This window comes from Lepidochelys kempii, chromosome 14, assembly GCF_965140265.1.
Source record: "Lepidochelys kempii isolate rLepKem1 chromosome 14, rLepKem1.hap2, whole genome shotgun sequence".
NCBI lineage: Eukaryota > Metazoa > Chordata > Testudines > Cheloniidae > Lepidochelys > Lepidochelys kempii.
In genome coordinates, this window is record NC_133269.1 from 40651767 (window position 1) to 40678024 (window position 26258).

The window sequence follows — 26258 nt, forward strand, 5'->3', positions numbered from 1 at the left end:
TTACTCCTCGTTCTGTCATCTGCTACCATTGAGAACAGTCTAGAGCCATCCTCTTTGGAACCCCCTTTCAGGTAGTTGAAAGCAGCTATCAAATCCCCCCTCAGTCTTCTCTTCTGCAGGCTAAACAATCCCAGCTCCCTCAGCCTCTCCTCATAACTCATGTGTTCCAGTCCCCTAATCATTTTTGTTGCCCTTCGCTGGACTCTCTCCAATTTATCCACATCCTTCTTGAAGTGTGGGGCCCAAAACTGGACACAGTACTCCAGATGAGGCCTCACCAATGTCGAATAGAGGGGAACGATCACGTCCCTCGATCTGCTCGCTATGCCCCTACTTATACATCCCAAAATGCCATTGGCCTTCTTGGCAACAAGGGCACACTGCTGACTCATATCCAGCTTCTCGTCCACTGTCACCCCTAGGTCCTTTTCCGCAGAACTGCTGCCTAGCCATTCGGTCCCTAGTCTGTAGCTGTGCATTGGGTTCTTCCATCCTAAGTGCAGGACCCTGCACTTATCCTTATTGAACCTCATCAGATTCCTTTTGGCCCAATCTTCCAATTGGTCTAGGTCCTTCTGTATCCTATCCCTCCCCTCCAGCGTATCTACCACTCCTCCCAGTTTAGTATCATCCGCAAATTTGCTGAGAGTGCAATCCACACCATCCTCCAGATCATTTATGAAGATATTGAATAAAACCGGCCCCAGGACCGACCCTTGGGGCACTCCACTTGATACCGGAGTGGAGAAAACCATAAGAAACCATGACGTGGTTTGGACATGGGCCAAGAATGGATCAGAAATCACATGTGGTGATGCATACCAGAGTACCAAGCAACTAGAAATAGAGGAAGCCCAAGGCTGCATGGGCTAATCATGGTGAAGAACATAGAATAAAAAGATTTAAAGATGATGGAAGCCAAGACTCTGATACAAGACAGAAGGTGGTGGGAAGACTTCATCCAGACCCATCATTGCTGCTCAGCTGATGGGCAGGAAACAAAGGAGAAGACACTGAACCATATGCATGTAAGATTCTGCAGTTCCAAGTTATCAATAAGTCTAAAACAGGTAATGGTGTCTTTCATACAGAACGCCACCTCCCACCCCCCTGCCAACACACACACACACACCCCTCTTTTGCCCTCAGAGATATTAATGTTGCAATCATAATGATCATCCCACCAATTTTCAGTGAAGCCAATTCTATCAAATTTCTTCTCATCAGGGAGAACCTCCAGCTACTCCTACCTCTCACCCAGATTCCCAGCATTTGGTACAAAGTAACTAATTCCCCCGCCCGCCCCCACTGCTTTTTCACATCCTTTGCCACATTGGTTCAATTTGTTTGTGGCATGCTGAGTTGTGTATGTACTGCATTTGCCTTCTTAGCACCCTCCCCTCTCATTTCTAATTTAACATGGGCCTAGCTGCTCCCGCTCGTCTCCAGAGAAGATTAGCCCCCCTATCTGGGAGATACAGGCTGTCCCATTCAGACAGCCCTCCTCTCCCATGGAAATGTGGCCCCATATTCAACAAAACCCAAACCTGTTCAGGTTCAGACCTGTTGCACCGCCAATGATTCACTTCCAGTATTTTCCACCTTTTCTCACTCATAGGACCAGAAGGACCCTTTGTGCAGGATTCTTGCACATGGTTCTACGGGAGCACCAGCTGGCCGCTAAAGCCAGCTTACTGTTTCAATGTGGACTTTGGGACAGTGAACAAAATTTTGGGTCATTTGAGCTCTGGGTTCCAGAGATACCGCGTCCCCCAAAGAAAGAACTTTTCGTAAAGTAGAGGGATTCTACCAACTTTTTTTGTGCCGACCTAGGAGGTCAAACCATGTCTCTGAGCCTGACCGCAAGGGTAACCGTCATTTGACACTTATCCTAGTTAGTGTACAGCAACCGCTGCCTCTTGGGAGGAGCAAAACAGAGCACAGTGTTCACCGGGGAATTTAGCTCTCGCGATTGGTGTGTGTCTAACATTCATTTGCCAAACGGTTTACACGGCATATGTGAAGACAGAGGGTCAAAAGGGACTTGCTAGCCAGAAAAGATAAACAAGAACACTGGGGGTTCAAGGCAACAAGTTACAGCCATTGAACCCGAGTGAAAGCCAGGCCCTGGGAATCTGAGTTTGGCCCTCGGGAGAAATAGACTTGTGTTGCTAAAATCTGCCTCTGTCAAAGGGGTCTTTTTTCCCCAATTTTTGCTGAATGGAATCGAAGCTGGGCAGAAATGCAGCAGGCCCTGAAATAGCTTTAGGAAAGATGGGGATAAACTGGACAGAGGCCAGAGGAGAGCAGCACAAATTAAAGGTTTAGAAACTCTGGCCTCTGAGGAAAGGTTAAAAAAAAAAACAACTGGGCAGGTTTGATCTTGAGGGAAGAAGACTGCGGAGGGGACCTGCTTACAGTCTTCCAATAGGTTATGGACTGCTATAGAGGGTATGGGAATCAATGGTTATCCATGGCCCCTGAAGGTAGGACAAGAACTAATCGGCTCAATCTGCAGCATGGGAGATTTGGCTTAGTATCAAGCTGTCCTTCAGCGGCTCAAGAGCATGAATGCCAACCTCGGGGCAGACTACCACAGACAGGGCCCAAAGCCCAGCTGAGTTCTATACTTAGATTTCACCCGCCAGATCTTAAATGTAAACTCTTCAGGCCCCAGTAGCCTAACCATGGAGTCACAGGCAACCTCCTTGGACACTCGTCTTTCTTGCCATCTAGGTATGCTTCCTTTCATGATAGATGGTCCCTTAAACCCAAAATCACAACAATATTCAAATTAATCCCAGTCCCATAGGACCGGTCATGTACCCCAGGTCAGTTGCACGGTAGATCGTACACCAAAGACAACGCTTGTAGCCAATCCAGTAATAAACTAGCTAAAGATTTATTAACTAAGGAAAAGAAATGGGAGTTATTTATAAAGCAGTTAAATGTATACACACAAACGAGTCACAGTCTTTAGTTTCAAAAGGTAATTAGAGTTTCTATTGTAATCAAACTTTACATGTTTTTTAGGGCTATCCCAGGCTGTATAGCTGGGGATCCCGTGCTTTTTCTTAGAAATCTTGCCCTCGCAAAGTCCAGCAACACAGAGATAACTTAGTCCTCCTTGTTGTGTGTGTGTGTGGGGGGGTATTCCTCTTTCTTTGCAACCCCTCGACAGGAGGAATAGGTCTGCATATCCCCAACTCATGGCAGGAGTGGGGGTAGGGGGGCAGGAAGAGCGATGAAGAGAGTCTTTTGTTCTGTGATGCTCACTGATGGGTCATCTGCTGTTGATGTACCTTCACGAAACCAGTACTTTACAATAGTTGATGTCCGGTAATTTGCCTGGCGCCGGAGAAAATGACATTCCGTCTGTAGGAAGTGAGGATTTTACACTAGCTAATGCTGAGGTTTAGGAAGGACGGGAGTGGAACAGAGTTAGGCCTGGCCTACACTACAGAATTACTTTGGGATAACTTACGTCGCTCAGGAGTGTTATACCGAGCTAAGCACCGACGTAGACAGCGCTCGGCCAGTGGGGAACCTCTCCCGCCGACATTGCTGTCACCTCTCGCGGAGGTGGAGTTATTAAGCCGACGGGCAAGCTCTCTGCCATTGGCTTAGAGCATCTTCACCAGAAGCACGACAGCGGGACAGCTGCGCTGCTGGAAATTTGTAGCATAGCCGTGTGCCCTTAGGCCTCGTCTATGCTTACAAATTGGGTCGTCCCCGTTACGTCTCTCAAGGGTGTGAAAAATCCACCCCCTTGAGCAACGTGGTTACACTGACCCAAGGCACCTTGCAGTTCTGCATTTGATTGTTCCTTCCTAAGGCCAGGTCTAGGCTACAGACTGACAGCCGTCAACGTAACGCACGCCCGTAAAAATCCACACCCCTGAGCGACTTGACCTAATCCCCAGTGTAGACATGCTCTGTTGGCAGGAGAGCATCGCTTTGTACTGTGTCAGACCCTAGTCCTGCATGTTTCTGGTCCCTTCTGGGCAGAGACCCAGAGCGTCCCAACTAAAATCCCATGTCTCCTCCCCGCTGCTTTTCTCCCTTTCTTTGGGCCAAACAAAGACAAAGGCTGCAGTGGAAGGCACGTGGATTACATCAGCCTAAAATAAAAAATAATTAAGGTTTGTCCACAGGTGCTGACTTTTATTTTTCCCCATTGGTGCTCCACCCTGAGGCCCCACCCCCCACTCTGCTCCTTCCCCAAGGTCCTGCTCTTGCTCCGCCTCTTCCTGCCCCCCCATCCCCTCCCCTGAAGCCCCCCACTGGCCTGCTGCTCTCCGCCCTCTCCCAAGTGCCTCCTGCCAGCCACGAAACAGCTGATTGGTGACGCAGCTGGAACAGCTGTGGCTGGTGGGTGTTGAACACCCACCAATTTTCCCCCATGGGTGCTCGAGTCCCGGAGCACCCATGGAGTCGGCATCTATGGGTTTGTTTACACTAGGATTTTAGGGGGAGACGGGGGTCTCTAGGCATTGCATTTCAAGGCAGGGAAAAAGCCGTGACTCTGCAAAAGGCTTCGGGGTCATGATGGACAAGCAACTCAGCATGAGCTCCCAGTGTGATGCTGGGGCAAAAGGGGCTAATGTGATGCAGCACCGCAGGGGCGGGGAGGTAATTTTACCTCTATCTGTGGCACTGGGCAGACCAGTACGGAGGGCTTGTCTATACAGCGCGCTAAATCAGCACCACTGCAATCGATGACGAGGCATTGGTTTAGCGGGTCTAGTGAAGACGCGATGAGTCGATGGGAGAGCGTCTCCCCACCGCATTAGGTCGATGTAAGCTATGTCGCTCCGGCGGGTGATTTTTTTCACACCCCTGAGTGATGTCACTTACATTGACTTAAGTGGCAGTGTAGACCAGGCCTGAGATCGCAAATACAGTTCTGGTGTTTGCACATTAAACGGGATGTTGAAAAACTGGAAACAGGGCAGAAAAGAGCCGCAAACCTGATCTGAAGTCTGGACAAAATGCATTCCAGTGAGAGACTTGAAGTTCAATCTGTTTCAGCGGTTCTCAAAGTGTGGGTCGGGACCCCAAAGTGGGTCTCGGCCCTGTTTTAATGGGGTTGCCACGTCTGTCATTAGACTTGCTGGTACCCCAGGCTGAAGCCAAAGCCTGAGGTTTTCAGCCCTGGGTGGCAGGGTTTGGGCTCCCGTCCCCTCTCCCCCCCATGCCCAGGGCGGTGGGGCTCAGGCAGGCTCAGGCTTCAGACCCCTCTCCTGGGGTCATGTAATAATTTTTGTTGTCAGAAGGGGGTCACGGAGCAATGAAGTTTGAGGACCCCTTTATCAAATGGAAGATTGAGAGGTGACGTGATTGTGATGTATAAGTACCGGGTCCTGAAGGGATCTTAAATCTAGCTGCGAAAGGAATAACAAGAACAACTGACTGGAAGCTACAGCCAGAGAGATTCAATTGAGAAATAAGACACAAATTTGCAACAGTGAGAAATTTAATCATAGAATATCAGGGTTAGAAGGGACCTCAGAAGGTCAACTAGCCCAACCCCCTGCTCAAAGCAGGACCAATCCCCAACTAAATCGTCCCAGCCAGGGCTTTGTCAAGCCTGACCTTAAAAATATCTAAGGAAGGAGATTCCACCATCTCTCTAGGTAACCCATTCCAGTGTTTCACCACCCTCCTAGTGAAAAAGTTTTTCCTAATATCCAACCTAAACCTCCCCCACTGCAACTTGAGACCATTACTCCTCGTTCTGTCATCAGCTACCACAGAGAACAGTCTAGATCCATCCTCTTTGGAACCCCCTTTCAGGTAGTTGAAAGCAGCTATCAAATCCCCCCTCATTCTTCTCTTCCGCAGACTAAACAATCCCAGTTCCCTCAGCCTCTCCTCATAAGTCATGTGTTCCAGTCCCCTAATCATTTTTGTTGCCCTCCACTGGACTCTTTCCAATTTTTCCACATCCTTCTAGTAGTGTGGGGCCCAAAACTGGACACAGTACTCCAGATGAGGCCTCACCAATGTTGAATAGAGGGGAACGATCACATCCCTCGATCTGCTGGCAATGCCCCCACGTATAAATCCCAAAATGCCATTGGCCTTCTTGGCAACAAGGGCACACTGTTGACTCATATCCAGGTTCTCGTCCACTGTAACCCCTACGTCCTTTTCTGCAGAACTGCTGCCGAGCCATTCGGTCCCTAGTCTGTAGCGGTGCATGGGATTCTTCCGTCCTAAGTGCAGGACTCTGCATTTGTCCTTGTTGAACCTCATGAGATTTCTTTTGACCCAATCCTCTAATTTGTCTAGGGCCCTCTGTATCCTATCCCTACCCTCCAGCGTATCTACCTCTCCTCCCAGTTTAGTGTCAGTGGAGCAAGCTGTCTTCAGATCACGGCTGGACACTATTCTGAACCTTAGACAAATACAAGTGACTGGGCTCAATAAAGAGGAAAAACTGGGTGAAACTCTTTGAACTCTGTTATAGATCCGACTAGATGATCTAATGGTCCCTTCTGACTTTGAGACCTATTAATGTTGTGGAAATGTGCTAATGGAAATATAACCTACAAGTGGGCCATGAACGTAAGATAGCCAATCCAGAAATATAAGCAAGTCAGTAGTAAAATGACTAATGAAGTAATTGATGAAAACCATGCACTCTCATGTTTGCAGAATGGGGGAATTAGTTAAAGAAACTAGGGCAGAGAGGAGGAGGGGTATATAAATAGATATGCTTGGAGGAATTTGATTTTTTTTAATAATTTTGCTGGATATTTATTTTAAATCTTTTTTTTTTTTTACCAATGTCAATGTTCCCAGTTGTGCAAAATTATGGGGGTTTAAGCTTTATTTTACTTTAATTTATTTAAATTCTCATTGTCGTGGGAAATTATAGGGGGCATGAGACAATGGGCGGGGCCAGACAATAATTCTTTAATGAATGCATCCGATGAAGTGGGTTTTAGCCCACGAAAGCTTATGCCCAAATAAATTTGTTAGTCTCTAAGGTGCCACAAGGACTCCTCTTTTTTTTTTTTTTTCTGGCTGATACAGACTAACACGGCGGCCACTCTAAAATCTTTAATGACCGCAGATGTTGAGATTTTAATGGTTAAAGCTTTATAATCGAGACACACAAATTCTCAACATCACGTGTCAAAATATACCAAGTAAGTCTCCTTAAATGAAACTCTCAGACGTTCTCAAGGGGCAGTTTTCTTACTTTTCCTGGCTCTGAATTTCAGTTATCAGCTATGGAACTGTTTTTTGTTGGTTTGTGCGCGTGTGCCATGAAATCGACGTTTACCAACATTTACTCATAAAAATCTAACCCTTCCAAGCCGCCCCCCCCATATATATATTACAAGGGGAAAACCGAAGGACTTATTACTGCAAATCCAAACCAGTATCAAATATTATAGGACTGCACTAACCATTTAGGCTCATCGATTCTTTGAACACCTGTGTAACACAGAGGAATGTTAACTATTTATTCCTTGACTGGGTTTGACTAAAGCAATTCTTCAAGAAAAGGCATCCAGTCTTAATCTGAGGACATGACGTACTAGAGAACCCGCCGCTCCCCTTGGTAGTTTGTCCCAAAGGTTGCTCATCCTCACTGTTAAAATTGTGCCTTGTTACTAATTACAATTTGTCTGGCTTTAATCTCCAGCCATTGGTTCTTGTTAAGCCTCATGCAACCTTCTCACCCCATTTCCCTAGTTCACAGCTCTTCTTATCAGTCCAGCATCCACCCAGCACATCTGCTCCCAGCTCCCACAGACACCGACAAAAGAGCAACAGTTGACAACGGGGAAAAAAGCGCAGTGAATCCATGAGAGACTCCAGGATCCAGCCAGGGGAGCAAATGCCCTGAGAGCAGGAAGCTCAGGTTAATATGAGCCAGAGGACGGTAAACCCCTGGTCTCCCCTAAACTGCCTAAACCTGCCTCATTTCGAGCCTTCTTATATGATCACGTTATTTACAAAAGTTTTAACATCATCCTAATGAAAGGAGAAAACCCAAATTCCCTTCTGCAATTTGAGCTGGATAGGAAACAGCCCAGAAGCAGCTTTACCAAGAGATAGAACCAGGGATTGAAGCTCGGAGGTATCAGGCTGTGTTTAGAATTTATACAAATCACCCCTCCAGGTCTGAGACATTTTCATCTCCAGCCCTCAAGAGTCTGACTTAGCATGAAAGACGACAAAGACGTATGCAGGGGAATTGGATTTTTTTTTTTTAAGTAAACTAAGGCCAGTCCTAGTGATGGAACTGATAGAATTTCTCTTCTGTGTGGAGTCTCCAGTGTCAGTTCCACTTGAAACATTGTCCATGCTTAAGATATTTAAGAGGTCTTTTCCCTGTATAGATTTGCTGATGCCCCATACGTGCTGACCCCAACTGAAGCTTCTCCCACATTCAAGGTTTTTCTCCCGTGTGGATTCTCTGATGTCGAATATGGGTGGAGCTCTGATTGAAAGTTTTCCCACAGTCGAGGCATTTATAGGGTCTCTCTCCTGTATGGATTCTCTGATGTTTAGTAAGGGCTGAGTTGTCACTAAAACTTTTCCCACACTCCAGGCACTTATAAGGTCTCTCTCCTGTGTGAGTTCTTTGATGTGAAATCAGATCTGAGCTCCAACTGAATCTTTTCCCACAGTCGAGGCATTTATAGGGTTTCTCTCCTGTATGTGTTCGCTGATGTGAAATAAGGTATGAGCTCTGACTGAAACTTTTCCCACACTCCAGGCATTTATAAGGTTTGTCTCCAGAATGGGTTCTCTTGTGTCGAGTCAGGTGTGAGCTCCGATTGAATCTTCTCCCACAATCGAGGCATTTATAGGGTCTCTCTCCTGTGTGCAGTCGCTGGTGAGTAATAAGGGCTGAACTGTCACTAAACCCCTTCCCACAATCCAGGCATTTGTAAGGTTTCTCGCCTGTATGGTGCATCTGATGTCTAACAAGCTGCATGTTCCAATCAAAACTTTCCCCACAGTCCAGGCATTTATAGGGTCTTTCTCCCGTGTGGGTTCTCTGATGAGAAATAAGATCTGAGCTCTGAATGAAGCTTTTCCCGCATTCCAGGCATTTATAGGGTTTCTCACCTGTGTGGGTTCTCTCATGCCTAATAAGATGGCAACTTTGATTGAAACCTTTCCCACAATTAAGGCACTTATAGGGTTTCTCTCCTGTGTGGATCCTCTGATGGGAAATAAGATTTGAGCTCTGATTGAAACCTTTCCCACAGACTAGGCACTTGTAGGGTTTCTCTCCCGTGTGGATCCTCTGATGGGAAATAAGATGTGAACTTCGACTGAAGCTTTTCCCACACTCGGTGCATGTGTTTTTTCTCTCTTCTGTGGGGATTCTCTGCTGGGCTGTGGTTTCCTTGAGATCCTTGCAATCTCCACCATGATTTATGGGTTCACACATTTTCTTCCCTGGGTCATATCCCAGCAGCCTCTCTGACCTACGCTGATTTCCACAGGCTTTTCCTGGTTCACGATTCTCATAAAAATCCCCCTCGGATCTTCCCAATACCGTTCCTTGCAGATCCACGTCCTCACCACCTTCCCGCTGTGGATTCTCATTCACCATCCCAGCACCCCCTGGAATACAGAGAGAGAATCCAGAAGGAGTCATCCCCATGCCGGGGAGAAAGGAATGAAAAGGGAACAGCAAAGAGGGGAAAAACAACACAACCACCACTGAGGAGACTGAGAAAGGGAACATTTACTAACCCTTCTGTAATTTTTCCTTCTGTGAAGTGTGTCCCTGGTGCTCCATGATCCATTAGAACTGGGATATTCCTCCTCATCCTCCAAGCATGGAGGCTCCTCTTTCTTTTAAACCCTCTCTCTCACTCTAATTTCATAGTGTACTGCACCTGGTATAACAACAGCATCACGGGGTGAAGCTCAGTTTCAAAATAAAGTTTTCAAAATAATTTTTTTTTTAAATAGAGCATCCATTTGGAAGAAATAAACTAGTTGTAACAGACAACACAGAGCACCGGGGACCCACAATAGAGAAATTTCATTCTGCCTCCAGATCCCTTCAAAAGATCCAGGGGGAAGTAAAGTCTGGGGGCGGGGAGCTCGTCCCAGATCTCAGTCAGCGTGGGTGGGTGGCATCTGCCCCATGGATGGAGCTTGTCCCAGGAAGGGAGGGGAAGAGACATTAATTAATACAGACAAGACAATACAATGCTTCTGCCACCTCAACGGGATGGAGATGAATTAACATCTCCCTTGTGTTTCTAACTCCTCAGTCCCGTGGCTGGGGGAGTGGAGATCAAAATGTGTCTTAAATGAGTTGTGGGGACTATGGGGTCATTCCCCTGAAATCATAGGGTCTGTTTGCATGGCTGCTGAGAGGTGTAATTCCCAGCTTGGTAGATGGACAAGCACTCGTGTCTAACAATAGCAGTATGACCATGGCAGCATGGGCTGTGGCTTGGAATACCCACTGGAGTACAATCCTGCCCTGCCCCTTGGCTAGCGCTAGCCTCTATCTGTGCCACTATTTTTAGGCATTAGTTTTCGGAAAACTATTACATGTAAATGTATCTGAGCTGGTAATCACACCTCCCAGCTGCTGTGTAGATGTAACCTAACTGACCAAAGAAGAACCTCACCAGAAGCCCAATTGAAAACATCACAGCCGCCCCCCCGGCCCCTCCGCAGCCCCTTCCCAGGCTTCCAATAATCAAGGGGACAGGACTCGCTTACCCAGCGAGGTCACCATCTCATAATTCTCCTGCATGACGTCCCTGTAGAGGGCTCTCTGAGCGGGGCCCAGCAGAGCCCCCGGCCCTGGGTGAAATACACAGCCACCTCCTTGAAGGTCATCGGCTCCTGAAACAAGAGTCCCAGCCACAATCCCACTAGTCCCAGGGGAGGAGGGCCGATAAAATGAAAGGTCTAGTGGAGACAGAGGAGCAGAATCCCACCCCCACCTTGCTCGGAGCAGCCAGGAGACTTGAGGGAAGGGAGAAAGAGAGAGCTCCTTGTCCCTCCCAGCCGGTGGAGGAGGGCAGGGGCCTTCCCCTTTACACACACCTACTAGCCAGAGGCTGGCACAGGAAATGGAGCCCCTCAGCAGGGTCCAGGCACAGGAATCCCAACACCCTCCCCATTCCTAGCAGCTGGGGGTGAGGGGACGGGGCCTCTCCCCTGGGCCTTCACCGCTTGGTGCCCCCTTCGTATTCCACATCAGCCTCTGCCTGGTGGGTTCAGACTCCAGCAGTGGGAGTCCAGTCCGTTTTCCCAGCCCTGTCCAGGGGGGGTTGTTTCCAGTTCCAGAAATGGGAGAATTTCCACCCCGCTCCCAAGGGGCGTCTTCTGAACATACTCAGGTGACTAGCCCAAGCCGCTATCGAGGCCGTATATTTAGGTGCTAACTCTAGCAGAACTAGTGCATATACATCTACCCGGGCTGGGAATCCCACCTCCCAGGGGCTGTGTGGACGTAACCTAAGTGACCGGGGTAGAAACTGAGCAGAAACTAAACTGGGCACACGAGAGCCCCAGGAATGCCACAGACTGAACATGTCAGAGCAGGTTTGTCCCTCCCGGTCACCACCTCCCCGGCCCTGTGTATTTCCTGCTCCAGCCCTTCTAACACAAACCCACCAGCAGCCCCCTGAAAATGCCCTCTCTGAAGGGGTTTCCCATCCCTCAGGAGGATGTGTTGAAGTCACTGGGATAAGGCAGTCCTACCCCAGTGGAGAGCTCCATCTTTTGGAAAGTGGATGAAAGTTCATACAAAGTTACAATCATCTCTAAGATTGCTAGGAAAAGGTACCCAAAGGAGACAGTCTGGGTCAGCCCAAACAGAAAGGTCCAAATAGACATTGGAGGAGTGGATCTGAAACCCAGGTGAGCGCCCTGCCCCAGGGCTAGAGTCATTCTCATTCTCTCTCACCCAACTTATGTGTAATTATTTATACATGGTGGAACAGCTTCAGCGGGAGAGACTGAGAGAGACGTACCAAGGAAAACCCCATAGTCCTATATGCCAAACTCCAGGAGAGGGTTCACAACTGCATATTCTCTACTAGATTCAAGAGGCCTTTAGAACCTGGTATTTTCTCTTTGCAATCCAATCAATGACCCAGGACACTATTTTGCCTCTAAAACTAAGGAAATCTAATATAATTCAAAAATTAGAACGTAAACGTCGGTGAATTTCGAGGAGCTTTTATATGACTATTTGACAATCATTAAGAAAGAGAAAAATTAAGAAAATAGAAGAGGATTCACATTTTAGCTAATTAGAAGGGAGAAGGCAAAAAAAATTAATAGTTGGTATTTAGCTAAACAAGTAAGCGTCATAGATGCAAAATATTAATCCTTAAATAGAGAAACTGAACACATTTTGAGGGGCTTTTGTATCAAAATCTGGCAAGTGAGAAAAAAGAAAAAGAATTGAGAGGTTATTGAGCAATATCTTATTAATGGAGAGAAAAGGGGCTCAACTTCGTGCAAAGGTTCTCAAACTTTTTTTTGCTGACCCCCCCCTTTGAAAATATTTCAGACTGGGATGACCCCCGCTCAGAAAAAGTGATAGCACATTGCTGTGTGTACTCAGAGGAGCACTAAATGAAGCATGTAATCAATAGCCCTGCAGTCAAAGGCACTGAAACCTTGCAAAAAGGGAAAAGTCGGGTGACCGTATTTCCAGATCCCCAATAGAGGACACTGCTGGGGGGGAGGGGGAACTGTAGGGGGGTACAGCAATACCGTACCAGGCCACCCGTACTTCTGTGCTGCTGCTGGCCCTGGTCCTGCCTTCAGAGCTGGGTGCCTGGCCAGCAGCTGCCACCCTCCGGCTGCCCAGCTCGGAAGGTAACGCCTCCATCAGAAGCACCAGAGAAGTAAGGGTGGCCACACCATACCATTTCGTGACCCCCCCCCCCCCCACGCACACACACAATAGCCTTAAGACCCCTTTTGGGGTGAGGACCCCTGTTTCAGAAATGCTGACTTAGTGGTTATTGTATTGCTAGACTTATACACAGGCTTGGCAGAAATTGATTTTTTTTCCCAATCATTTCAATGACAGTATCAGTGTTTCTTTTGAAGGATTGATTTTCAATTTTTATCGATTTAAAGGTTCACAGTCGCAGGAGTTAGTGGGGCGGATCACACAAGAATTATTCAAGGACCGCAGACGTTGAGATTCAACAAGCTGAAAGCTTTATAAATGTTACACACACGTTGGCATCATCATAGGCCAAAATATACCCAGTAAACCTCCTAAACTCAAACGCTAAGAAGTTCTCAAGCAGCATTTTTCTTACTTTGCCGGTCTGCACATTTCAACTATTTCCAGTGGAAATATGTTTTCATCCATTTGTGTGTGTAAGGAGAAATTGAGGTTTACCGACATTTACGGATGTAAAATCTCGTCCTTCCAAGCCTAGGTATGTAGAAGAGAAACAGAATCTGAGCAGACTGATCTCACTGTAACCCCCCCACAGGACACCAAGAGCAGGTCATTCAGGCTGCCTGGCACACGTGCGTTAGGAGACAGTGTGAGCGGGTCACACTCGGGGCTCTTCAGGAGAACAGGATCCTGCCCCCTTTCAGAGCAGGTGTCTCTGACGGAGCAAACAGGGCCCCAGCAGCCGTTCAGGGCTGGGGAGATTCACCCACCGCTGGGGCACGAAGGGGCCTGTCTCAGGGGAGGGAGGGGCTCCGAGTTTTGTAACGGGGTTACAATAAATCCCCCCACCCCCGACTCCATTTCAGTCTCATTTCTCTCCCCTCCCCTCCCCGACAACCCAGCCCCAGGGACACAACAGGGAACCCCCCTGGGGCCCGCCCATGCCCCCCCCCGGCCGCTCTCCCCCCTGCCCGAACCCCCGCGCTGGCCCCAGGCGCAGATCCTGGGCAGAGCCCGGGCAGCGACTCGCCGCTGGGGCCGCAGCTCCGGTCCCTCCGCCAGGCGCTTCCCAGCCAGGGAGCAGCTTCCCAGGGCGGCGGGAGCCGGGGCTGCGGGGCCGCTTGTGCAGAGTCACTGTCCTGCCCGGCCCCGGCCCCGGCCCTTTCCCCGGGTCCCCCCATCACCTGCGGGCTCCGGCTCGGGGGCTGGTGCGGGCCGAGCCCGGGGCGGAGCGGGGCGGAGCGGAGCGGAGCGGGGGGTTAGCGCCGGTCTCTCCCCGCACAGACCCCGCCGGGGAGCAGCAGCGGCTCGGCCCGGCCCCCGGCTCGCAATGGAGGAGCTGACCCAGGAAGATAAACAGAGGCAGAGCGAGCGCAGCCCGCCCCCTCCCAGCACGAACCAGGGCCCTGTGGGGGCAGCAGCTAAGGACCCCCCCGGCCCACACCCCGCTCAGCCCGGGGCGCCCCGGCCCGAAATTCCTCCTCTCTGCCCTGTAGAGACCGGCCCGGCCAATCCCACCCACCGCCCGGGTCACTGAGAAACGCGCCCGGGCAGGCTCCCTGGGAGGCCAGGACCCGCCACCCCCGCGGATTTGGGGACCCTCGGCAGCAATCCCCGGTCCCCATAGAAACCCCCCTTCTCCCCTTCGCAGGGATCCTGCGGGCTCCTCCTTTCCACCCCCCACTGACAGGCTTAATCATAGAATCCTAGAATATCAAGGTTGGAAGGGACCCCAGAAGGTCATCTAGTCCAACCCCCTGCTCAAAGCAGGACCCATCCCCAATTAAATCATCCCAGCCAGGGCTTTGTCAAGCCTGACCTTAAAAGCTTCTAAGGAAGGAGATTCTACCACCTCCCTAGGTAACGCATTCCAGTGTTTCACCACCCTCCTAGTGAAAAAGTTTTTCCTAATATCCAACCTAAACCTCCCCCACTGCAACTTGAGACCATTTCTCCTTGTCCTGTCCTCTTCTACCACTGAGAATAGTCTAGATCCATCCTCTCTGGAACCACCTCTCAGGTAGTTGAAAGCAGCTATCAAATCTCCCCTCATTCTTCACTTCTGCAGACTAAACAATCCCAGTTCCCTCAGCCTCTCCAGCTTCAGTGCAAGAACCGCCCCGAGTGCTGGGGCAGGGGGCTGCCGGACAATGGGTTTGTCTAGGACCCAGAAAGGGAGCTGGGGATGGAAGGGAATTGCACCCCCTACAGTAACTCTTTGTTGCTGGGTGAATTCCAGAGTCCCTGCAATGACCCTGTCCACCCACCTAGCTACTGGGCAATATGGACACCTGCTTATCAGGGGTTTACACACATACAATAGCCCTGAAGTTGAACTCTGGGTAACCCCTTCTAAAGTTCAGAAGAGCCCCGACTCTGACCTATGCTTCAGCAGAGAGTTTAGCTGCCACTCAGGAAGAAGGGGAGTGTAATAGAATTAGGCCCCGTCTACACTTAAAAATTAGGTCAACCCAGCTACCTCCCTCAGCTCTGGGTGTGAAAAATCCAGCGCCTGAGCAATGTAATTCAACCAAGCTAAGGCCCCATGTCGACCATACCTTGCCAGTTATTCCCCGTTTTGTAGCTGTGCGTTTGATTTTTCCTTCCTAAGGCCAGGTCTACTCTACAAACGGACACGGGTACAACTACATCACTCAGAAAATCCACCCTCTGGAGCGACGCAGGTATATTGACCTAACCCCCCAGTGAAGACAGTGCTATGTTGGCAGGAGAGTTTAGACCCTGAACATGTGGGAAGACCCACTGGCCAGACACCTGGGAAAGAATCAGAGGCCCCCCCATCCAGTGTCCCATCACCAGCCATTGGGGATATTTGCTGCTATAATTCTGTGACTTTTTAAATAGAGAATAAAATGCTTTTTGGACAAGGAGAGGGAATTAGTGGGCAAAGGAGTGGGAGGAAATGGGGAGAGAGGTTTGGGGCTGCAGAGAGGGCAGGGGGTAAATGGGCAGGGGTAGTAGGGGAAGGGACAGGGGTTGGGGGGCTAAGGACACAGGGGGATGGGGTTGAGGGAAGTGGGAGGAGAGAGGTGGGGCACTGGGAAGTTGCAAGAGAGGAGCACCTCTCAGCCCCACATAATCTCCTTCCGTGTGTGTGCTGAGATCCGGGTGTCCTTGCCCCTCCAGGGCATGTCCGAGCCCCCTCTCTGCCCTGCATGTGATCCAGCATCTGGGGAAGGCCTGACCCACTGGAGGAGGAGCTGAGAACAGGCATGCTGGAAGCCTGTTTTTTCAATATCCTTCTTAATATGCAGCCACCAGAACTGCATTTACGATCCCAGTCCTCATGGGCGGTGGGTGAATCACGGGTTCGAGGAGGCTAGCCCCCGTCCCGGCCCACCCCTTCTGCCTGAGGCCCTTCCCCACCCCTGCTGAAGCCCAGAGGCCCCCCACCCTCAGCTGCAGAGCACTGGGCGGCCCCAGCCCCCCCAAGTCCCAGCCCCAGCAGGCTTCCTGGAAGAGGAGCAGCCTGCCTGGGCTAGGGCCAACTAGCAGCAAGGGTGGGAGGGAGCGGCTCGGGGCTGTTTGGGGAGGTACAGCCTTCCCTAGCCTATTATATGCACCGCCCATGCCAGTCCTGGTCTCCCCAATGCTCCCCAGTCACCAGCCCCAGAGCTGAATCAATCAGGGTGCAGGGGCAATGTTTTAAATAAAGGGGTGAAACAGCCCTGCTGCGGGGTGGAGTCCCAGTGCCCATGCAGAGTGCTACTCCAGCTTCACTTACTAGCGAAGCCCTCCAGTAAGTTAGTAGCCACTTCATATGGGGAGAAGACAGCGTTCTAGAGTGAAAGTCTTCTAGAGATCCAGGGAATAGATGCTTCATATGCTGATCCCAATAACTGTACCACTTTAGATACAGTTTGACCAGCCAGTGAGGACCAGTCTGCTACCAACCTGGAATGCTGCTGGTTGTGGAGATCCCCAGACTGTCAAGGGGGGGTCAGAAGTGCTTTGAAAGGGCTGAGAAGCTGCCATTCTTCTCAAGCTGTGAAGGGTCCAGGTGACTTGAGTCCAGAGCGCCAATGTGCGGGAGGTCAGATTAGATGATCATGATGGTCCCTTCTGACCTTCAAGTCTATGAATCAGTGAGACACACACAGCACATACGAGGCCACACTACAATGACTGAGAAATCATCTCTGCGAGACGATCAGAGGGGACTGTGTTCTGATGTGCGTGCTCGAGAACAGGAAGGTCGATATCATGTGGGAACTTTATCTTTGAATATCTGTAATAGCAACAAAATGGGGACATCTATATACGGAATGCCTGTAGATTTACTGTCCAACTGCTTGTCTTTAAATGATATTCACAGTATTCCAAATCCTATCTACAATGGGTTGTCCCATTTATAATCATTTCTGTGTGCATGGAATGTCTATTTCCCAGGTCACTCTGTGGGACTCTCTCTTCAAAGCCCACTGGGCAATATTACCAGCTACTTAACAGGGTTTTACATACATACAACAGCCCTGAAGTTTAACTCTGTGTCCAGCCTTATGGAAAGAGCTCCGGCCTGGGTTTCACCAGAGAGTGAAGCTGAGGTGCAGGAAGAAAGGGAGCATAATAGAGTTATACGTAATATTGTGTGAGCAACCCCAGACCTCATTATGCCAGTGGGGCCGTTTACCTTTCTGGGTTGGTTTTTATTCCACTTTGTGTGGCCCTGGCTGGCAATGAAGTCATCGCAAACCAGGTAGTACAAACTCTTGCTCAGAGGTGCACTGTATGTTTGTACAAACGATTCAAGGGTACGTCCACACTGCCGGGACTGGCTCAGCTGACGGGGGCTGACAGGGCTCAGGTTGTGGGGCTATAAAATTGCAGTGCAGACGTTCGGGCTGGGGCTGGAGCCCCAGGGGAGAGAGTCTCAGATCTCAGGCTCTGATTCAAGACCAAATGTCTACACAGTTCATTTTAGCCCCGAAGCCCAGGCCTGAGTAAGCTAACCCAGGCTCTGACTCAATGCTGCAGGGTTTTTTTATCTCAGTGTAGATGTAACCCAAGCTGCATCCCCAGCTAGTGTAAATTGGCCGTAGCTCCATTGGAACCTGTGGGGCCAGATCCCCAGCTGGTGAGAATCAGAGGGGAGGATCTGACCCATGGGACTTGCAACACACACACATTTTGCAGGCAGTGCCCAGTTGGGAGCGGGGATGTGAAAATTCACTCCTAACACAGCCCCGCAAGAGGCAGGGATGAATCAGCCAGGCGGAGCTGATCATTCCCACTAAAATCTCCAGCCGGCTGCTCAGGGGGCTAGGACAGTTTAACCAGAGTGAGGGGACATGGATCTCAGTGACTTGGGCTCTGGGTGGAACTTGCTCTGCAGGTTTCTATAGTTAAAGGGCATAGAGGAGGCATTGCTGGGTCCTGCTTGATGAGACGGTGAAAAGTGAGTGTGCAGGGAAGGGGCTCATTAGCTGTTGTCTCCAGGGAGCTGGTACTCAGATGGAGGATGGCGTAACTTTACAAATGGCCACCATCATAATTTGCTACCTGTCACAGTTATTGACATCTGCTGGGTGTTCTTTTCTGCTACTCTGTGACAACGTGCTGCCCCGCCCGATGTATCAAAATGTGATGGATGGGGGTTGCCTGTCACAATTTCCACAATGTGCTACCATGGAGAAAGCTCTGTTGGCAATTTGGACACAAGGAAAGAAAGGGAGTGTTGTCATTTGGAAAAGCACTTCTAAACAGTTAAAATGCAAGGCTATGCAAACCATAATGTCAGTATTTTTTTTTTCTTTATTAGTCTCATTGCCAGGGGATGCTGTGAAGGCCAAAACTATAACTGGGTTCAAAAAGGAATGAGATCAGTTCCTGGAGAATAGGTCCGTCAATGGCTATTAGCCATGAAGAGCCCGCAGAGTTGGCAGCTCCAGGATGTGACGTCTCTGGTGCTCAGGGTTGGGGAAATAATGCCTCAAAGAAGATTCCCAGACAGCCACCGAGTCCGTTAAAGGCTATTTGTACTCATGACTCAAGACAAAGGACTCTGGGAGTTTGAAAAACTAAATTTGACTTTATTCTTTCCAAGCCAAAAATAAAAGCTAAAATCTCCTCACACCCAGAGCTCAGCTCAGCATGGAGCATTTCAGCCCCAGCCCAAGATGGTGCTGCTCCCGGCTCCCGCGGGCATCAGCTATGGAGCAACGTTGTACAGTGGGCAGAAAAATGCAGAGGATCCATTAGAGACGCTGGGATTCAGTCACAGAAGGAAACACTGTGAGAGCAGAAAAGCCAGGGACTTCGGTTAACAGGAGCCGGAGAACGGTGCGGCATCTCCAATCCCGGCTGAGGGTTTTATCCCCCAGGGACGTCCTTGGCATGCGTGGGGAGAGTGTGGCAGAGAGAGTCTCCATCGTCCCAATAAAGGACACTGTGGAGGGGGTTGCGGTGACTATCTTGGTTCACAGACTCCTCATTGCCCTCCAGTCGCAGTGATGGATGTCAGCTGGCTTCAGGGCTCGCCAGGCCTGTTGATTTCCCTAGTTTCCTTCCTATCTCTGCTCAGTCTTGTCCTCCCAGGAATCACTGATGCACCCAATCACTCCACAAGCAGTGTTATTTGTAGCCCTTTAGGATTCAGGGACGGCTTCACCCAGTGATCACAGGCTATTTCCTTCTCTCTCTCGCTCCTGTGTAGCAAGTTAACAATTCTCAGCCTCAGCTGTCTGGCTCTCCAGAGAAAACCCTGCAGTTTCCCAGCTCTTTATCTTTCATGCTCTCCCTCTCCCAACTGTATCTCCCATCACTGCAGGGATCAGGCAGGAACTTCCTTCCCCATTTCAGTCTCTGCCTCTCAGCCTGCGACTCTCACACTGTCCCCACCGACGTTTATGTTGAGGGTGATGTATAATAATCATTATTCAAACAACACTAAGACCGCATGGCAAAGGGTCGTAAAATGGTACCAATAAAATAAGACAGTGTTCTAGCAAGTGGCCATTTGTCTTATGGCGTCCCCAATAAACCTGCACTACGTCCTGTAAAACACAAGTAATATCCTACTAGGTGACCAAATGGCCTTCAGGAAATAGAGAACAATCCACAATACAGGGTGGACTTATAAGACACTCTCAGGTTCATAATAATTGACATCCCAGAGCTTGTTTCAGATGATTCAAAATCAGGAGAACAGACTTACCCATGTTCTCCTCTGAACACTCTACACCTGCCCTGTTTGGAGCCTTCTTACCCAGTCACGTTAGTTACAAAAGTTTTAACATCATCCTAATGAAAAGAGAAAACCAAAATTACTGTCTGCAAATAATCGGAGGTTGGTAGGAAAGATACCAGAAGCTGCTTTACCAGTACGTGTACATTGGGATTTAAGCTCAGAACGATCACACAACATTGGGGATTCATTTGAATTTTCCCTCCAGGTCTGTGACACTTAAATCTCCAGCCCTTATGAGTATGACTTAGCATGAATGAAATCAAAGACGTATGTAGGGGAACTGGATTTTTTTTTTTTTTTTAAATAAACTAAGGCCAGTCCTAGTGATGGAACTGAAAGAATTTCTCTCCTGTGTGGAGTCTCCAATGTCAATTCCACTTGAAACATTTTCCAAGTTAAAGATATTTAAGAGGTCTATTTCCTGTATGGATTTCCTGATGCCTGATACAAGCTGACCCCAGCTGAAGCATCTCCAACGTTCAAGATTTCTCTCCTGTGTGGATTCTCTGATGTCGAACATGGGTTGATCTCCGACTGAAACTTTTCCCACAGTCAAGGCATTTATAGGGCTTCTCTCCCGTATGGATTTTGTGATGTTTAATACGGGCAGAGTTATCAATAAACCTTTTCCCACAGTCCAGGCACTTATATGGTCTCTCTCCTGTGTGAGTTCTTTGATGTGAAATCAGATTGGAACTCCAGCTGAATTTTTTCCCGCACTCAAGGCATTTATAGGGTTTCTCTCCTGTGTGAGTTCTCTGATGTGAAATGAGGTATGCACTCTGATTGAAGCTTTTCCCACAGTCTGGACACTTATAGGGTTTATCTCCCGTGTGGGTTCTCTTGTGCCTAGTAAGGTGTGCGCTCCGATTGAATCTTCTCCCACAGTCGAGGCATTTAAAGGGTTTCTCTCCTGTGTGGACTCTCTGATGAATAATAAGGGCAGAACTGTCACTAAATGCTTTCCCACAATCCAGGCATTTGTAGGGTTTCTCTCCCGTGTGGTGCTTCTGATGTCTAACCAGCTGCATGTTCCAATCAAAACTTTCCCCACAGTGCAAGCATTTATAGGGTTTTTCTCCCGTGTGGCTACTCTGATGTGAAATAAGATCTGAGCTCAGAACAAAGCTTTTCCCACAGTCCAGGCATTTATACGGTTTCTCACCCGTGTGGGTTCTCTCATGCCTAATAAGATGTGAGCTCTGAATGAAACCTTTCCCACAGTCAAGACATTTATAAGGTTGCTCACCTGTGTGGGTTCTCTCATGCCTAATAAGATGCGAACCCTGATTGAAACCTTTCCCACAGTCAAGACATTTATAGGGTTTCTCCCCTGTGTGGATCCTCTGATGTGAAATAAGATTTGCGGTCTGATTGAAACCTTTCGCACAGACAAGGCACTTATACGGTTTCTCTCCAGTGTGGATCCTCTGATGGGAAATAAGATGTGACCTCCGCATAAAGCTTTTCCCACACTCAGTGCATGTGTTTTTTCTCTCTTCTGGAGGGATTCTCCGCTGGTCTGTGGTTTCTTTGAGGTCCTCGCAATCTCCACCATGATTTATGGGTTCACACGTTTTCTTCCCTGGGTCGTATCCCAGCAGCCTCTCTGACCTGCGCTGGTTTTTGCAGGTTTTTCCTGGTTTATGATTCTGGTAAAAATTCCCCTCGGATCTTCCCAATACTGTTCCCTGCAGACCCATGTCCTCACCACCTTCCCGCTGTGGATTCTCCTCCTCATTCTCACTCACCATCCCAGCACCCCCTGGAATACAGAGAGAGAATCCAGACAGGAGTCATCCCCCATGCCGGGGAGAAAAGAACGAAAGGGGAACAGCAAAGAGGGGAAAAACAACACAACCACCACTGAGGAGACTGAGAAAGGGAACACTTACTAACCCATCTGTAATTTTTCCTTCTGTGAAGTGGGTCCCTGGTGCGCCAGGATCCATTAGAACTGGGATATTTCTCCTCATCTTCCAAGCATGGAATCTCCTCTGTTTTTTAAGCCCGCCCTCTCACTGTAGTTTCACAGTGTACTGCACCAGGTACCACAATGGTGCCACAGGGTGAAGCCAGAAACAGAGGTTTTAAAAATAAATTTAAAAAAATAATAAAGCCTCCATGCTTGGAAGAAATAACCTAGTTCTAACAGACAACACAGAACATCAGGGACCCACAATGGAGAAATTGGATTCTGCCTCCAGATCCCTTCCAAACACCCCGGGGGTCATAAAGTCCGGGGGCAGGGAGCTGCTGCCAGATCTCAGTCAGTGTGGGTGGTTGACATCTACCCCAAGAATGGAGGTAGTCCCAGGAGGGGAGGGGAAGAGACATGAATGAATATAGATGGGAGAAGACGATGCTTCTGCCAACTCAAAGGATGCAGGATGGAGATGAATTAGGCCTCCCCTTGTGTTTCCGACTCTCCTATCCCACGTCTGGGGGAGTGGAGATCAAAGTCTGTCTTAAACGGGCTGGGGGGACTATGGGGTCATTCTCCTGAAATGGAAGGGTCTGTCTGCACAGCTGCTGGGAGGTGTGATCCCCAGCTTGGTAGATGGACAAACATGAGCATGGAATAACAGCAGTGTGGCCATGGGCTGTGGCTCAGACTAGTCACCTGAGTACAATCCCGCTCTCTCTCTGGGCATGTACTCAGGAGGCTAGCCCAAGCTGCTATCTGCGTGGCTATTTTTAGGCACTAGCCCTAGCAGAACTAGTGCATGTAAATCTACCTGAGCTGGGAATCCCACCTCCCAGATGCTGTGTAGACGTAACCTAAGTGACCAAGGTAGAACCTGAGTAGGAGCCAAACTGGTCATATCACAGACCCCCGCAGCTTCCAGTAACCAACGCAAGAGGACTCCCTTACCCAGCGAGGTCACCATCTCATAGTTCTCCTGCATGACGTCCCTGTAGAGGGCTCTTGGACCGGGGTCCAGCAGAGCCCCCTGCCCCTGGGTGAAATACACAGCCACCTCCTCGAAGGTCACCAGCTCCTGAAACAACAAGCACCAGAGATATAGAATCCCACCCGCACCCTGCTCAGAGCAGCCAGGAGGCTCCATGCGTGGAGAAAGAGAGAGCTCCTTGTCCCTCCCAGCCGATGGAGGAGGGCAGGGGCCTTCCCATTTATCACACACCTGCTAGCCAGAGGCTGATACAGGAGATGGAGCCTCTCAGCAGGGTCCAGGGACAGGAATCCCAACCCCCTCCCTATTCCCAGCAGCTGGGGATGAGGGGACAGGGCATCTCCCCGGGACCTCACCCCTGGGTGCCCCCTTTGTATTTCAGAGCAACCTCTGTCTAGTGGGTTCAGGCTCCAGCACTGAAAGTCCAATCAATTTTCCCAGCCCTGTTGGTTTCTTTCCCGTTCCAGAAATGGGGGAATTTTTATTCCATCCCCCAAAAGGTCCTGTTCTGAACATTATGCCACAAACTGAAGACATCCCAGCAGGCTTGTTCCATCCTGTCACCACCTCCCTGGCCCTGTGTATTTCCTGCTCCAGCCCTTCTAACACAAACCCACCAGCAGCCCCCCTGAAAATCCACTCTCTGAACGGGATTCCTATCCCCCAGCAGGATGTGTTGTAGTCACTGGGATCAGGCAGTCCTACCCCAGTGGGGAGCTCCATTTTCAGACAGAGAGTGAAAATTCTTACACAGTTACAACCACGGATAACAATAAATGTTGCTAGGAAAAGATACGCAAAGGAGACAGGCTGGGTCAGCCCAAACAGAAAGATCTAAATAGATATTGGAGGAGTGGGCCTGAAACCTCGGTCTCCTAAAATCCAGGTGAGCACCCTGCCCCAGGGCTGGAGTCAGTCTCACTCCCTCTTACCCGACACATGTGTAACCATTTATACATGGTGGAACAGCTTCAGCGGGAGAGACTGAGACGTACCCTGGAAAACCCCAAAGCCTTTTGTGCCAAACTCCAGGAGAGGGTTCACAGCGGAGAGTGACCAAGTAGAGATAGCCGCCTATATCACTTTGAGGGGTAGGGGCGTATGACCCACCCCTCTCCTCAGCATTTCCTATTGGCTAGCTCAGGCAGCTCCCCAGTCAGCAAGCTGTGTTTTGTGGATCCCATTTTTAGGTGCTTAGCTCTGCCCAGGGAGAATATAGGGAACCTAACTCAGGGCTGTGGATTCCACTCGGAGGCAGGGCATCTGAACAGAAGGTGCTGCTCTGCTGATCTCGTAATGCCTAAATCCCTTGGTACATCTAGCCCTCGGCGATTTCCCCATCAGTATCTGGGAGACACTGGTCCCTTAGCCGAGGGAGGCTCATTAAATATGGAGGAAACACCTTGATTTGCAGATATCAGGGGGAAAGTTTATCATTGGGGAGTTTAATCTCCCACCCACCCAATCCCCATGTGGTGTTACAGATTTTTAAGGCCAGAAGTGGAAGAGACCATTGAATTTAGAAAAACTAGTCTGACCTCCTGTATGATACAATCCATCACAATTCATCCGGTTACTCCTGCACTGAGTCCAATCACTTGTGTTGGACTAAAACACATGTATCAAGGCATCCAGTGCTGAATTTAAGAGATGGAAAATCCACCGCTTCCCTTGTTAGTTTTTTCAGAAGTTAATCACCCTAATTTTCCATTTGTATTTCTCTGGCTTTCATTTTCAGCCATTCTTTCTCCTTTCACTTTTCTCTGCTAGAATTCAAGAGGGCTTTAGAGTACCTGATAATTTCTTTTTGTAATCAAATCAATGACTCAGGGCAATATTTCTCCTCCCAAATTGAGGAAATCTTATATAATTCAAAAATTAGAGTGCAAACATCAGTTAATTTTGAGGAGATTTTATATCCCTATTTGATAACTGAGAGAGAAAATATGGAAATGATTCACATGTAAGTTAATTAGAAAGGAGAAGTCAATTAATTTTCTTAGTTGTGGGTATTTAGAGAAATAAATTAGCAGATAATATATTAATCTATAAATAAGAGAAATTGAACAAAATTTGAGAGGATTTCATATCAAAATGTGGCAAGTGGAAAAAAGAGAAAAAAATCTGAAAAGTTATAGAGCAATATTTTATTAATGGAGAGTAAAGGGACTAGATTAGTGGTGATTGTATTGCTATATTTATATACAGGCCTGGCAGAATTTCTTTTTCTCTCTCTTTAATTATGTCAATGGATAATATCAATGTTTATTTTAAGGGGTTCCTTTTTATTTTTATTGATTTAAATGTTCACAGTTGCAAAGGAAATTACAGGGTGGGTCAGATAATAATTATTTCATGGCTGTAGATGTTGGGATTAAAAAGTTAAAGCTTTATAACCATTCAAACGCACACTGTCAGCATCACATGTCAAAACATACCAAGTAACTATCCTTAAATCAAACTTTAAGAAGTTCTCAAGCAGCATTTTCCCGACTCTGCCTCTCTGGTCATTTTGATTATTATCCATGGAAATACTTTTTCATCTGTTTGTGTGTATAGGGTGAAAGTGACGTTTACCCTAAAAAAATCTAATTCGTCCAAGCCTATTTATACAGAACAGAAACAGAATCTGAGCAGACTGATCTCACTGTAACCCCCCCACAGGACACCAAGAGCAGGTCATTCAGGCTGCCTGGCACACGTGTGAGACAATGTGAGCGGGTCACACTCGGGGCTCTTCAGGAGAACAGGATCCTGCCCCCTTTCAGAGCAGGTGTCTCTGACGGAGCAAACAGGGCCCCAGCAGCCGTTCAGGGCTGGGGAGATTCACCCACCGCTGGGGCACGAAGGGGCCTGTCTCAGGGGAGGGAGGGGCTCTGAGTTTTGTAACGGGGTTACAATAAATCCCCCCCCCCCCCCCGACTCCATTTCAGTCTCATTTCTCTCCCCTCCCCTCCCCGACAACCCAGCCCCAGGGACACAACAGGGAACCCCCCCTGGGGCCCGCCCATGCCCCCCCCCCGGCCGCTCTCCCCCCTGCCCGAACCCCCGCGCTGGCCCCGGGCGCAGATCCTGGGCAGAGCCCGGGCAGCGACTCGCCGCTGGGGCCGCAGCTCCGGTCCCTCCGCCGGGCGCTTCCCAGCCAGGGAGCAGCTTCCCGGGGCGGCGGGAGCCGGGGCTGCGGGGCCGCTTGTGCAGAGTCACTGTCCTGCCCGGCCCCGGCCCTTTCCCCGGGTCCCCCCATCACCTGCGGGCT

At 49.2% G+C, this 26258-nt stretch overlaps 1 protein-coding gene and 1 pseudogene across 1 annotated transcript; one reads left to right on the top strand and one right to left on the bottom strand.

The window, feature by feature from the left end:
- The first annotated feature begins 2274 nt into the window (after window positions 1-2274).
- The window catches only part of LOC140897522 (uncharacterized), a 29613-nt pseudogene continuing 5629 nt past the window's right edge, over window positions 2275-26258 (top strand).
- On the bottom strand, window positions 8208-25910 carry LOC140898006 (uncharacterized). The gene is given in 4 exon segments (XM_073311374.1): window positions 8208-9600; window positions 14065-14219; window positions 20544-21852; window positions 22963-25910. Coding segments are annotated over 4 exon segments (2850 nt in total). The 5' UTR covers window positions 23159-25910; the 3' UTR covers window positions 8208-8410.